Genomic DNA, 14710 nt, shown 5'->3' on the forward strand with positions numbered 1-14710 from the left:
AATTTGATTATTATGTCAGGGCAGCAGAGCCCACTGTTGATGGCTCTCTTATGCACACAGGTCCACAACCCTGCTGGGTTCATAGAGGATTTCATTATTGTACTACAGAAAAAGGTTAACTTAGTTTTATGTTCTCATTACTGGGATACTCAGGGAATCAAAGCACCTCTCATTAACTAGTTCAGCGTGTTCCATCAGCTCTGCTTACCTCTACCTGTCTTCTTCACCTCCTCATTGCCCAGCCCTCTAATTTCTGGCCACAGCGGGCCATGAAGCATCACTCTTTTTAACACCATCATATTTAATCTTTTTTTCCCTAACAATTTTCTTAATGTTATGCATTGTTCTTACTTGAATCTCACTTCCTCTGCTGACCTTCTCCTCCATCCTACTAATCACCTCTCAACACGGCCTACCTGCATCTTGCCACCACCTCATTTTTCTCGCTCTCTCTTTTTGCCTGGCTCTCTGAGTTCTCTCTGGGTGTCTCATTAAAGGCGCTCTATCTAATGAGATTACGCCGTGGGGATTAATGGTGTGGCTAATTGATAGACACACAGCCAGAGAGGATTAAATCCCTTTAAGTCCCCAGTGGGCTTTTTGGCGCTTCAGCTGACTAATTGAAATCACAGGAATGGACACAAATATACTTCCTGACCCCACACACTGCTCTAACAATCCTTCCTCTATGATGCAATAACATGTATAGTGGGTATGTTTCTTTTCTTTTTTTATTAGAAAATGAAGCCATATCCAAACAATAAGGTCAAAGATTAACTGCATAATCCCCCGGGGAGGCTGGTTTCATGACGCTAACACTTAAAAATACATTATTCCACAGTGAAAAATTAAGTAGGTGTAACAATTCCGAGTGCAGATACAAACCAGTCGATTCAAATGCAAATCAAGGTGGAAAAGCAGTGAACGTAAAGCTAGAAGAGTCCTTTCATATTTTAAATCATAGTAAAAAAAGACAATCCTGATGAAAAACCAATGTGTGCTGCTTTCAGCGCAACATCAACATCAGCGGTCAGTAGGCATGGGTGCACTGGTGCATTGCTTTCTGCCACAGTGCTGTTTTTGGTACTGTCATAGGGTCTTATGGCAGAAATCTAAAAATCCAATATTTACAGAGCACTTTAGAAATAAAGTCGTACCAATACTGACTTGAAAGGAGAACTATCATGCTCATTTACAGCTGCATGTCTTTATTCTTGGAGTCTAATAAAGTAGGTGAGAGTGGTGCAGCCGCTCACCACAGGGTCGGTCTAAAACCATTTTAGTTCCTCTTCTCTAAGGGAATGCACAACTTTCTTCTGATTGGCTGCCACTGAAATTTAAATATCCTGGTAACGACAGATGGCTGCCCCTCTCTGAGCCTGGTTCAGCCAGAGATACTTCCTGGTAAAAGGGAGTTTTTTTATTCCCACTGTTGACACCCGTCCTAAATAAGATGCCTTATTTACCTCCAAAAAAAATGATGGCACGCTTTCAAAACATGTGTTGTTTATTTTCTGAAGCGCACATTCAGTATCTAGATGAATGAATAAAAGAATTGCAGCACACTGATTAATTGAACAACTATCAGCAGACGTGGCTAATGAACGTTCCAGTGTCCCAAGGCCAGAAGCCAACAAAAGGAACACGTCTGTCACAGACAATACAGACTGAAATGGAAAGAGCATGTCTTCATACACTAGAAAGAAAAAGAAAAAAAGTATAGATCAAAGTATTTTATGGAATAAAAAAAAAGTATAAGCAGGCATCTTAAAAAAAACAATTATATGCTTCAACAGAAGACAAAAAAAATAAAACATAAATACCCACATATTAAAAACGAATGGGCCAAAAAATCCCTTAAGCTCACCGTAGAGCCACAGAGAGAGAGAGAGCAGCAACTTTTATGTCAATACTTCAAAAATATGTATCTTACAGTATTTTTATTTTCTCAGTGTCTTTTTACAGAGTATATTCATATAGCTTCTGCAGACTATTTTCACATTCTCACCACAGAGTAACAAGTGCTTGGAGTAAAACATTTGGAGAAAAAAAAAAATCATGCACCTTTTAATACATTTGTTGGGCTATAAAAAACGGGAATGTTCAAGGCGACCCCCCCCCCCCCCCCAAAAAGAACAAACAAACAAACAACCCCCCCCCCCCCCCCCCTCCAAAACAAACCAACAATCTTCCTCAGACACCTTTGTTCCAAGTCATTTCAAGTTTCTTGTTCTTACACTGATTAATCAGATCATGCCTACGTAAGCTTTACACTGTGGAGAAAGCAACACAAAACCATACAGGGCAGGCAAGTGTCTCAACATATAGGCTCTGAAACTTGTGTGTCCACAGAGGAAAGGCAGGCATTCTCCACTAAATTAGAACCCCCGCCCCACATGTATAAAAATGGTCTCACACAAAGTCAGCGTCGGGCGCTGCAGTTGTGTTGACAATGTGAAAGTTGGACTTCAGCGGAGACCTTTGGAAAAGAGGGTGCTCTTCCCTCTAGCGACTCTTAGTGGGTTCCTTCAGGCCATAATTTGTTGGGTTACGATATCCGATGGTATGCCCTGGCTGTGTCCTTCCCTCCTGGGACTGGCGGCTGGGGTTGTTTCATGTGCACCACTGTGAAAAAGGAGAGGAGATTGACAGGCAGGGCCGGTTTGAGGAGCGCAGGTTTGGGGTGGGGTTGGGGGGTGGTCGACGGGAAATGGGGGAAGTGTCTCCACTGTACTGCACGAACGGCAACCGATCCTGAGATAGCAGGAGTCTGATACAAAAAACACACCACAAAAGGCACTTTATAAAATGACAGTGCTTCTGTTCTAAGGAAATTCAAGTTGACAGAGTTAAAGAGAGAGTCAGAGAGCGTCTTCCCCAAAAACATACTCTTCAGCGTGAAACTAAAGCGAGAGACATTGTTTCTTTTTAACAATGAATCCAAGCACAAATTCACTGCTCCTGTCTCTCATGACCGCCTTGGGACATCCGGATCCAGCGCAGTGAGAGATAAACAAAAGAAAATTAAAATGAAAAACGAAACATCACACTACAAATTTGCCACAACAAAAAAAAAGTTTTTATATATAAAGCCAGAATACAGTTGCGTTGCAGCGGAATTCATGTTTGCGGGCCTGGTTGCTGTGAGCAAACGGATGCAGCCCATGTATGGGTCCATTCCTCACACGGAGCCTGCGTCGTGTAGTTGGCCACTCCTTGCTGCTTTTACAGCAACGTCCATCCAGCCGGTCCCGCCTCTCCCATCTGCAACCCCACCCAGCCCCGCGGCGCCGCTCTCAGTCATCGTCCCCTCCTCCGTAGAGGTCAGCTAGCTTCTTAAAGCGGGGGCCCCAGTCGTTGAGGTAGTCGTAGTCCTGGTCCCCTGAGCTGGTGGAGTTGAGCGAGCTGACAGAACCAGCGGTGGAACCACTGCCCTCGTAGTCAAACACCAGCAGGGAGTCGTAGGGAGGAGCGGTGGGGTCGTTGTCTGCTGCCCTCAGACCCTGGAGGCACAAAGACAAGAAAGGCTGAACTCCCACTCTGAGCACCTCCTCTTTATCTGCTCAATTAGTAAAACTGGGCTTAGGCCAATAACTGCTGCTCATCAGAAATATAATGGAGGAGCTCGTTTTTCACATAGCAACAGGTTAAGTGTGCTAGACCGTAAAAGGTGCAATAAAATGAAAAATAAAATCTCATCTGGCTCATTCGCCCATGAACACTTTAATGTTGCATCACAGCCTGAATGCTATACACTGAGAGCAAGCACGTTTGGCGGTGCCCCTGACGATGCCAGTACAATCAAGTACACATGTAAACCAATAATATGTAATGAACTATTGTTGGCCATTAAAAAGATTGTTTCAAACTTCAAAACCACTGATGTGTAAACCCTTTTATAACACATCAACGAGGCATTGTTAATTCCAAAATAAACACAGGCGGCTATGAGAACACGACACCAGAGCTTCAGAAAAAAGGTTTTTAAACTTGGACATACATCATTTATGAAGTCGCCTATGTCTCCAGGGTGGGGCAAACTGGGTCTGACAGGGTACTGCGACTCAGCAATCACAGGCCTCTCATCCACCCTGCGCACCCCTGTCGGCTTGTTGATGATGTGGTCCAGAGACTCCGGCTGCTGCAGCTGGCTCAAGTCGTAGTCCTGCATAAAATCCACGGGGGAAAACGGGTGAGGATTAGAATAATCATCATAATAACCTGCTTTCTAACTGCAAGCTCATGTAATACTGCACATTTTTTATTGGGAACAGGCTCATTGTACAACTTGGAATGTAGTTGTTGGGCAGGTCTCTTTGCCAAGACTTTGATGTACACTCATTTTACATCAGTGAGAGCTGATCCGCTGTGAAACTGTGCTACTGGGCTTTCTAATGTTTAAGCTCTTTTCTAAACCTGCAGCTCGGCAGACTCAAGCTGTGCAAATCCAGACTCCAAAGTAATTCTGTACTTTTACTGCATATTGAATGTCATACTGTACTGTTTTAAGAGCCAGTACATGCTTCACACTGATCAGAAATGATGCGGTATGGCGTCAGACGCCCATCAGAGAGTGACTTTTGAATGTGAGCATTTTCCCCGGAGCTGTTTCCGTTTCTTTTTTTGGATCCAGCTGTGAACTTCCATTGTCAACGAGAACAGCAGAACAGCACACACAGATTCTGTCCAAAATCTGCTTAAATGGAACAAGTAGCATTAACGCTAGCAACTATTCATAGATGTAGCCCCCTAGAGCTATTCATGGCGATATACTGTATACTGCTTTATGTGCTACTATCACATTTCTTTGTTAAAGCGTGTTCCCCAGTGTGTCGTCCGCTCCCTCATCATGTAGTTGATAATGTAGGTAATATCTGTTCCTTTGGCTTTATGAGAAACACAATAACTCCCTTTGCTGAATTCATGTGCTTAGTAATCTGAGCACACTGTAAACTTGTAGTTCCAGTTTATGCTCATTTCATTGATGATGAACTGGAAAACTAAATGACGCACAGCCGATGAATGTCCTGTGATTATTACAAATACGTTTACAGCTCTGACATTTTCAAGTTTTTTGTTAAGAAATAAGTAATTCAGAGCTATAAATATGAATATGACTGGCTGATAAGCTCCCTGTGTTGCCTTCAGAAGTCTCACACAGGTGTGGGACAAGATAGCTGAGCTTAGTAAAAAAGCATGTTAAAAAAGGCATACTTCATAATATATTTATGAATTAATCAAAGGCTTCATTGTCGAAAGATTTTTTTAATTAAAAAATGAAAATCTGATCTGAGATAATGGTGTGGAGTAGGTGTTTATGGGCAAAAAGAAAAGAGTGTCATAAGTGGAAGGACAGACTGAAAGCGTGACTCACATTTGGAAAAGTGTATTTATTCTCCATAAAGTTTATCCTCTTATCCTCTAATTTTACTGTTGTGCTAGCTAATCTTCTGCGGCCTCTGACTTTATTGATTTTTCTTTTAGATCAAAGAATGACCCACTTGAAGACCTTAAAAAAGCAAAGAAGTCTTGCTTTCAGTTTTTGTCAGGAAATGCTAAAGTTGTGCTAAAAAAAAAAAGCGCATCAACAATATTTTTATTTTTCCTCAGCACATATTAGTCAGTGGCTTTTGCATGTTGCAATCTACTTGATGCTGTCAGAGGCTGAATTACTAATAAGGTTACATCATGTGCTAAAGATCTCAATGAACTCGAGTACGGTACAACATAGGGCTGTTTGATATAATGATATATATCGGATATATATCTATCGTTTCATTTTACGCTATCGTTTGTTTCGAGGTGTTGCAAAATAAACTGTTTACGGCAATATTTTTTCATCGTTTTGATGGTCACTGTAGTGGCTGTATTAATTTCTTAAAGTTCTCTCTTTCTCTTATATGTAATATAACCACACTACAGACGGACAAGCGCCTGTTTTTATGCGTTGTCGTTAGCAACAGCGACGGTAACACCTTCGCGTGTCCGCTTGTTTATGTTCCACATAAACCTTTCACAATAAAGCTCAAGATCCTGTTGAGACCTTTCAAAATAAACTGAATCACGTGAAAGAGCAGATTATTTACGGATGAGAAGTAGAAAAGAGCCGCCAGGTGCTAAAAAATAAACTTTAGACTCAAACATTAGAACAGGCTTTTCCCCGCAGCACGCCGTGTAATAAATACTCACAAAGAAAACGGCGGCCGTTACAATTTATGTCTAAAAATGTATCGTTTCATGCATCGGTTAAAACACTCGACTCCAGCTACATGACGTGCAGTCGAGCTGCCCGAGATTCACAGAATTTACAGAAAATGTTACATTTTGTGATTTATATCGTTATCAGGACGATAGAATTCTTACATTGGGATATGAGATTTTGAGCCGTAGTACAACAAGTCGATTTGTAAAACTTCTTCCCTCTCAGATATTTCATCATTAACTGTAAATAGTGTTATTGCAAAGTGGAAGTGTTTAGGAACCACAGCAAAGAGACAGTGACCATGTGAGTTACAGGGCAATGACATCGAATGCAGAGGTGCATATAGATAGCAAGGAAACATTGAAACAATGTTGAGTCAATATCAGGCTGTGTCATTGAATCAACGTTGAAGTGTGACATTGACCTAACGTCACTCTTGCACCCTTTTATAACGTTGAAACAACGTCAGGTTTTGATGTTGAATCAATGTTGAAACCTGACGTTGATTCAACGTTATATTTTCTAATACCGGTACTGCTGACATTGAAACAATGTCAGATTCTGATATTGAAACACTGTTGAGCTATGGTGTTGATTTTCCACCTCTTTCGCAGTTGCTTTTTATTAAAACAACAGTTAAATCATGACTGGAAATCTACCTTTCTTTATAGGTATTTTAACCAATACTAAACTACTGCATGTTTCCATCAATACTTCAACCACCTAAACACATAATTGTACTTATTCCTTAAATTGGACACCCTTTATAAAAAAAACCCAAATGTCTCACAATGTATTCATGTCAATATTAATATCCTAAAATAAGAAAGCATTGCATGTGATGTAACAGAGAAAAAAAAATAAACAAAAAAAGGTCAATAGGCATGTTTCGTTTGCTAAATGCTTTATTAAAAGACAGTTTCCTATTTACGTTTACATGATTCACAGAAGTTTGTAATTTTTTGCATGATGTGCGTCCTGCACTACCCAAACGATCGGGGGCGTATCGGAGCCATTTCTGCACTGCTTGTGCAAAGACAAACTCAGACATAGAGTTTGCCCCTAACTGCTGCGTCAGGCTCCAATCAAGGCAAAGCGTCTCACCTATAGACACATTTTAAGAGATGGAATTAGCGTGTCTCATGTCTTAAATGTGTATGCAAGTGCTTGTGTGTTTAATCAACAGGCCGTTGTTATGTATTTAAATCACATCTGACAGCTATTACACTTTATAGTTACAAAGTGTACATAACCTTTATATACTTACCATTGCCTTATTTGCCTCTTGTGATTGAAGAGCTGCCTCTGCATTGTTTAGCTCCTCAATGTTGTGCAAGGGCAAATCCAGAGGCAGTACCCCAGCATCTACCGATTCATTGCAGCCGGTATTGCGGATGGCTCTGACCTCCTCACGGAGTTCGTTAACAGCTCTCGTCAGGTCTGACAGAAAAAGATAATTTTTTTTTAAGTATTTAAGAATACAGACAACTTATCAAAAGTTTCCTTGTGTCACACACAGATATGTACAAAGACACTAGACAGTATTTTATTACCTGGTATTTTCACTCGAGGGGCCTGGGGAAACCATTTTTTTGTGGGCTGCTCATCCTCTGAGTCACTATATGTGTACAGGGGATTTGGTCTAAAGAAAAAAAGTTGAAAATGGTCATAAGTAATTACAAATGTGCTTTTGGAATATTTTTTCCTAAAGTTACAGTTTGATTTATAACAACACACACAGGAAACGGAGATGTGCAAGAAGGTACAGTATACAAGGAATTTTTGAAGTGCACAAGTGTACATGGCTTTGCATTTATAAAAAGTTTACAAGCTTCCACTTTTTGGACTATATTATGTGGTGATATTGCAGTATGCAAGCACCACAGATATGTATAAAAGACAAGATCATAAATTCTTAGCAATCAAAGATATGTTTGTGAAATAAAAAAAGTTTTACTTGTGCTTTCTTTTATGACTGGTCTGAGTTTCAGCTTCGGACTGAAGGTCAGACATATCACAGTGTTCACTTAGATATTTCTGAAGACTGCGTTCTGCTTCGTGAAATGTGTCTGGAAGTACAAACACAATGTATGGCCAGACATAAATTAGGACACGAAAAACTTGTTATTGTTACATTTATACAATACCAATCCAGATGATACCCACCATGGCTTATTAGAAGTCGGACTGGTGCATAGGTGAGCCATGTTGCACCAGGATGAACTCTCCTCTTTACTGCGTCGTGGATCCTGAATGTGTCTCACGGAGGATATGGAGGCCATGACAATTTCTCCCCATTTATCCATGATCTAGGGACTATTTCTGTACCACCAGTGCTAAACTGCACAATGCACCAGTCTTTCATTTTTATCTTTTTTTTAATTTGGAGTCCTTTTTTGCCCTGTCTAGGATAAACAGGAAACAGATAATTACAATATATTTCATAGTCACTACAAAACTTGGATCTATTGATTGAACTAAATAATAAATAATAGCTTAAAATGTATATAGGCAACAATTACAAGCAAACCCGTATATGTAAGCATTTAAACACAGAAGATAATAAAATTAACAGTATTTTGTCTAAGTCTGCCATTGTAGGAATAGCTAGGTTTCATTTGACGTAGACGTGACGTCGACGTAAAGCGCGAAATTTGACTGGCGGTCGGAAGTGAAAAAGATAAGCGCAAAATCACAGACAGACAGTACGCAAAATGCCTATGTTCTGTTGTGTTTACGGATGCTCCAGTAGGTCGACCAGAGAAACTGATAAACAGTATTTTAGGGTACCAAAAATAGCCCAACGAAGAGGAGAAAAATGGAAAATTCTAACCGAAAAACGTAGGAAAAAATGGATTTTAAATTTACGTTTACAGTCGGGAGGAGCAGAGTCTGCCAATGCCCGTGTCTGCAGCGACCACTTCGTCAGAGGTAATGTTATGTTTGCAAACGAACTTATTAGCATTAGGTTGTCGTTAAATTCTCGTTTACTTAGTGCTTTTAAGTTAGTAGTCTAATATTGACTTGATTGGGACTATAGGCTGCCCAAGTGCTTTGGATGACGAAGAGTCGGAGGACTGGGCTCCGACGGTCAATCTCAGCTACGAACGAAAACCCAGATCGGAATCAGTTCTCAAACGAGAGAAAAGAATGAAGCTTAAGGCAGAACAGCATCGATGTGCAGAGGCGATTTTGGATATGCAACAGACGGCTGAGAGCCCGGATTTGAGCCTAGTGACAGCGGAGAACAGGCTACTAACCCTGCCATACAATTGCAATGAGCTGCAATCACTTCTCCATCCTCCTTTGCAATTACCCAAGTCTTCAGAGGTGTCTCGTTAGACCGCTGAGAATGGTTTACCTTGAAACAAACAACTGTCACTCTAACGAAGTCCTAAGGATGTGGCATGTTTGTTGACGTTAAAGCCGCTACCGCTAACTGTTAGCGTGTTTAAGATAAAGCAATATAAGAACAAACACTCACCCTTGCAAACACCAAACTGTATCCATCACGGAGACGTTTTGTTCCAAGGTTGTGGACCCACCCGCTGACAAAAAAAAATTGTACGCCTCCAGACTCTTGAAAGCTTTCATTTGCTGCCTAGTGTAGTAAGAAGTCTGGAGGACCAAGTAGTTGGTGATATCCACAGCCTCGATAGTAGGCAAATCCTTTACTTCTGTGGTGTATTCGGACATTTTCAAAGAATACGGATCACGTCCAATATATTTTTTAACTATCTGTTTATATCTCTCCCGAGAAACGGGGTCTAAAGTTGCACAATAGCTGCTCTCCTGACTCTCCACAGTGTCCTCCATGTTTACTTCCGCCCTCCACTCAAAAATCGCGCTGCCTCCGCACGTCATCAGAACCACGTGACCGCAACCCAACTATTCATGGCACCGAGACAAAAACTTGGCGCACAGTGTGGCGTCAAAATAGGCGCACACCTTTGACGCTGCATTTTCTCCGTCTTCCTCGTCCACACATGCTAAACGCAGTTTACGTGTGGACAAAAGGTGCAAACGCAAGTTAGGTGAGCGTGCAGCGTAAAGTTTGAATTGAGTGCGAATCGAAGCGGGTGCTCACCAATCATTAAAAGTAACAAAGTCATTGAACACATTTATACAGTTACCTTTACGTTTATCAATCATATATCACAGATTTACAATTTTTTGTAGTACTATGCTAAAAAGCAACTACAGAGTGAAAGTCTGGGTCAAGCGCCGAGGCGAAGCAAGAACAAAGGAACCCTCGAAGCGTTAAAGCTAGCTTTGTAAGGGAATATAACAGAAAAGTATGAAACAAAAATGTTTTCTTTGTTGATAGACTTTGTTTGCAGTGCAATTTATTTGTTGCCGGATTGTAAGATGAAAGTAGACACAATTTCGGGTTCCCACATTTTATCCGAAACTTTACATTAACAAGTTTGTTTTGGTTTTTTTACTGTTATTCAAATGCAACCGTGGAAATAACGAATAGAACAAAAGTCATTCATTCTTACCTTATACTAATCGTGGTGCAGGCCAGTGCACTGCATGAACTGATACCTTCTCCGGTCAATTCCGCTGAGAGTAAATCTAATGTCCCGCTCTACTGTACAAGACAATGGTTACCTGGAGGGATGTACCAATGTGATAGGGGTGCTGCGGAATAGTCCAAGTGGTAGCAGCTTTAATTTCCCGCTCAACCATAAATCGATGGTTTTTCAACGTGATTGTTGTCACCTTGTCAACTATAAATAGATCAACAATCAACGATGACAGAACAACAGTGAATCAATGTTATTTCAATGTCAGTGTCAGGTTTCATCAGTATTTCAATGTTGTTTCAACATTGGTTTTGTGTTGACATTTCAATCCTGACGATTCTGATGGTTCAGATGGAAAATCAACATCTGTTCAATGTCTCCTTGCTATCTGCAGATAGCAGAGCATTTTTTAAGTACTATATAGTACTTAAAAAATGCTCTGCTGTGTCATTAACTTCCTTGTCATTATAGTCAGCTCAAAGATTGTGTGCCAGGAGCTTCATGGCAGTGTTCTGCTCTGTCGAGGAGTGGAGGGGTTGTAGGTGTGGGTGGTTGGGTAGGCGCTCTGTGTGGTTAGGCTTTCCTGTGTGTGCCCTGGCACCCTCACTGTGCCGGCTGGTGTCATTCCTGGGCTTTTGGTCTATTTGCTGTCTCCCAGCTCCTGAAGAGCTGTGGACTCCTCCTCCTGGCTGTCCGTGCTGCCTGAGTGGGACTGGGATGGGCTATCTGGCATCTGCTGGGTCTCGGTGGGGCCTCGGGCATTGGTGGAGGCATGTTCCTTCTTCCTGCATGTTTCTGGCTCGGCACACTGGTGTCCGCCACAGCTTAGTGCAGAGTTAGTATAGTTTTGTATTTTCTGATGAGTTTTTAATTTCTATTTAATTTTGACTTTTTGTTTTTTTTGGATCACTGTTGTTGCCTGTTGTTGTGTCCGTTTATTTGTCTAACCCTGCTGAAGTATTTGGTTTCTAGGTTTCATTTTGCTCTCTTTGAAGAGAGGTGAATGTTGGGTGGCGAAATAGAACAGCAACATAGAGACCCTAAACTTCTGATTGTAAATATTATTACTTATATTTTCATGAAAACCACAACTTAATTATTCTTGCAAATGTTTTACTGGAAAAAATGCCAAATGTTTGCAGGGTTTAACCTCAAGTATGAATGCTTATCTTTCTTATGCATGAATGCATGATTTCACAGAATATTTTATTGCCCAGTCATGCTGAAATAACATGAATATTCTGAATCTGTGGTAAATATTCAGCTGTGTGTTGTAATTGTGACTGCCTTTCCCTGTTTTCTGACATTTGCTAGACAACGCTATTAATGATTTAATCAATAAGGCAGGACACAGGATGTACACTCAGTTGCTGTGAATCCACTGGACAATTATCTACGCTGTTCTCAAACAGATGCAACTGGACATCACACAGTCTTTGTACTGTGGAGCTGGCAGGTTAAACACTGTTTAATGTCTGATCTGACTGCAGTGGACATATGCACCTCCTTAGTGTAATGTCTAAGGGCTTCTGCACATGCATGAACAGGTCTAGAGCTTGTTTCACTTGTTACTTGTCAATGCACTGTAGAGACCAAAGAAATTTCCCATGTGTAAAGTCAGATAATATAACAATACATTTCAGAGGATTTTAAGTCAGTAAACACCATCACTAAACAAAAAGCTGAAAATTCATGTTTCACAGTACCTGGTCCTCCTCTCCTCCTCCCTCTTCATCATACTTGAGGATGTTGTCCCTGACGTCATCCTCAGGGTCAATCAGCAGGGGCTTCGCTTGCCGCTCCTTTTCCCTGCGCTTCATCCACACCACAAACAGCAGAACCATGCCTACAATAAAAAAGATTATTTTAAAACGAAGAACAGCAACTGTTTGCCAATAATTAACGTTGATTTTTGTTAAAACCATGCAGCTCTCAAAGATCAGACAGTATTTGTTGTACTCACTGAGTAGTATGATGATGCAGATGAGTATGGCAATGATGGCCCCAGTGCCAAGGCCAGCAGCTGCCACGGCTCCCGTGGCACTACAGTCCCCATTATCATCACACGGACACACTTTGACCCTGATTACAGAGCGGTTGGACAGTGGAGGGTTTCCCGAGTCTGACACAATTATGGGAATCTCGTACACACTTGCTTCCAGGTAGGGAATCCTAAGCCGCAGCTGAGCATAGTCACCTGCAGAGCAAGAGTTAGCATGTCAAATGTAATAACAGTATAATTAAAAATAAACAAGTGTGGATTGTTTGGAAGGGTTCTTAGGAGAACATGGCAGCACAACTTAGGTTTAATAAACTGAATAAACTACATGACTGGAGATATTTGACCATAATGCACAGTGCAGCACAAAATAATGCTGTCGTACTCTCAAGCACGGTGGTGGTGGGGTGATGATTTGTGCTGTTCTGCAGCCTGGGCACCTTGAAGCCACTGAATCAACCATGAATGCCTCTGTATACCAAAGTATTTTAGGCTGCTGCAATGGGCCAAAGTCCACCTTCAACCTGAATATGGAATCTTAGGAGAGCTAAATAAATTCCCCCAAACCTCAATGAACCGAACCAACGATGTAAAGTACACTGGGCCACAGTTCCTCCTTGATGACTGAGACTAATAAAGTCAAACAGAAAACGATTACTTTAAGGTATTTTTGCTAAAGGCGATGCTACAAAGTACTGAAACATCTATGTTTTTTTCACAGGAGTGCAACAAATCCTGTGAAAGCTTTCTTTTCCACATGACTGTACATAAAACTGAAATGTACAGCTGTATAACCTACAGCATTTATCACTCAGTCAAGCTAAGACGAGAGCCTCAGCGGGGAAAGAATCCAGGTATGTGATCAGATTTGTCCTCAAGACAACTGCTGTGATACATCCATCTGGGTGGATTAGGTGACAGATTGGATGCTCGGGGGACAGAGAGATGAATGGATCTCATTTGTCACAAACAATAGATCGTACGTCAACAGCGGATGGCACCCGCATCTCTCACTGTGAGCTTCGTGAGACATTTTGTTAAACTTGGACTTCTCTCATAGCTGATAGCGATCCCCCCGATTAATGCTGCCAGTTATTCTGCTGAGAGGTTTATGGTTTCATTCAGAATGATGATGTGTCATTTCCCCACAGCACTTAAAAATGAACCTCACAAGGGTCCAGTTCGCGAGACCAAACTTTATTAAACACAGTGTATAATGACTAATACCGCTCAGCCTGGAAATGGTCCAGTTTCGTCGAACGCTTGCAGGAAAAGAAGGCAGCTCGAAGACAAACGGCCCTATGTTGGGGTCGGCATCAGCATCGGAAGCTGTGATGTTGATCCTAGAGTTGGGGCGTGCTCGTTCGCACACTTGTGCCTCCCGGGGTATCAGCACGGGCGCGTTGTCGTTTACGTCGATCAAGTAGATCTGGAGGGTTCCTGTCCCGCTGGCTTGGGGCGAACCTGAGGGGAGGCAAGAAGAAAGAGAGAAGACAGAGAGATCAAAGGAGGAGATGGTGAGATAACAACATAGTAGTGAGGCAGAGCAGTGAAGATGAAATGATTGGAGAAAGAGAACAAAGCCCCCCAAAAAAGGCAGTTTGACGAGAACGCTACAGAAGACGGCAAAACATTCGTTCCATTTTTGCCTCATTTTTCGAGCTGATTCAGGTGTGGAACTGAGAAAATGAGATGGGCGCCAAAGAAACAACAGAAGGAAAAAAACAAGACGTTTTGTTTACAAGTGGGTGAACGTGGAGGGACAATGCTGTATACATCTGTAGTGGAGCACCGAACACCAAACAGCAAATGAAAGGACATATAAATGTTTTAGTCCTTGTATTTCAGAGAAAAGCCGAGGCGAGACTCACATTGGTGGGGAAAGCGCTCACATAAAGATTGCTGTTATCTGCACTCTGAAAAGCCTACTGGGAAACAACTCAAATGCTAACCCCTTCACTGCATCCAGAAGTACAAGCT

At 41.6% G+C, this 14710-nt stretch overlaps 2 protein-coding genes across 5 annotated transcripts in view; both read right to left on the bottom strand.

Annotated features, from left to right (window-relative positions):
* Positions 1–1489: 1489 nt before the first annotated feature.
* Positions 1490–14710, bottom strand: part of cdh4 (cadherin 4, type 1, R-cadherin (retinal)) — a 226758-nt gene continuing 213537 nt past the window's right edge. For 3 of the 4 annotated variants that reach the window (XM_026168752.2, XM_080302057.1, XM_080302058.1), the window contains 5 exons: positions 13958–14194; positions 12695–12928; positions 12438–12577; positions 4001–4165; positions 1490–3503 (listed from right to left, as the gene is read on the bottom strand). In XM_026168752.2, the coding sequence (XP_026024537.2) occupies positions 3297–3503; positions 4001–4165; positions 12438–12577; positions 12695–12928; positions 13958–14194 (983 nt within the window). In that variant the 3' untranslated portion in view covers positions 1490–3296. Of the gene's footprint in view, positions 3504–4000; positions 4166–10704; positions 12315–12437; positions 12578–12694; positions 12929–13957; positions 14195–14710 lie in introns of those variants that run through there. The other variant, XR_013909314.1, reaches the window with a different exon arrangement.
* LOC113022866 (uncharacterized) lies at positions 7090–9311 on the bottom strand. Its single transcript, XM_080302059.1, has 5 exons — positions 8369–9311; positions 8160–8271; positions 7756–7844; positions 7470–7642; positions 7090–7306 (listed from the first exon to the last, which is right to left on the bottom strand). The coding sequence occupies exons 2-5, from the start codon at positions 8213–8215 to the stop codon at positions 7277–7279; spliced, it is 348 nt and encodes a 115-aa protein (XP_080158185.1). The 5' UTR covers positions 8216–8271; positions 8369–9311; the 3' UTR covers positions 7090–7276.

Source organism: Astatotilapia calliptera, chromosome 5, assembly GCF_964374335.1.
Source record: "Astatotilapia calliptera chromosome 5, fAstCal68.1, whole genome shotgun sequence".
Taxonomy (NCBI): Eukaryota; Metazoa; Chordata; class Actinopteri; order Cichliformes; family Cichlidae; genus Astatotilapia; species Astatotilapia calliptera.

What these genes read in the sequence shown, in the direction of transcription:
- LOC113022866 (XM_080302059.1), bottom strand. Translation starts at nt 8,215, where the DNA reads ATGTCTGACCTTCAGTCCGAAGCTGAAACTCAGACCAGTCATAAAAGA. An exon ending in AGTCATAAAAGAAAGCACAA is followed by an intron (nt 7,845 to 8,159) that starts GTAAAACTTTTT and finishes TTTTTTCTTTAG; the next exon opens with ACCAAATCCCCTGTACACAT. An exon ending in CCCTCGAGTGAAAATACCAG is followed by an intron (nt 7,643 to 7,755) that starts GTAATAAAATAC and finishes TTTTTCTGTCAG; the next exon opens with ACCTGACGAGAGCTGTTAAC.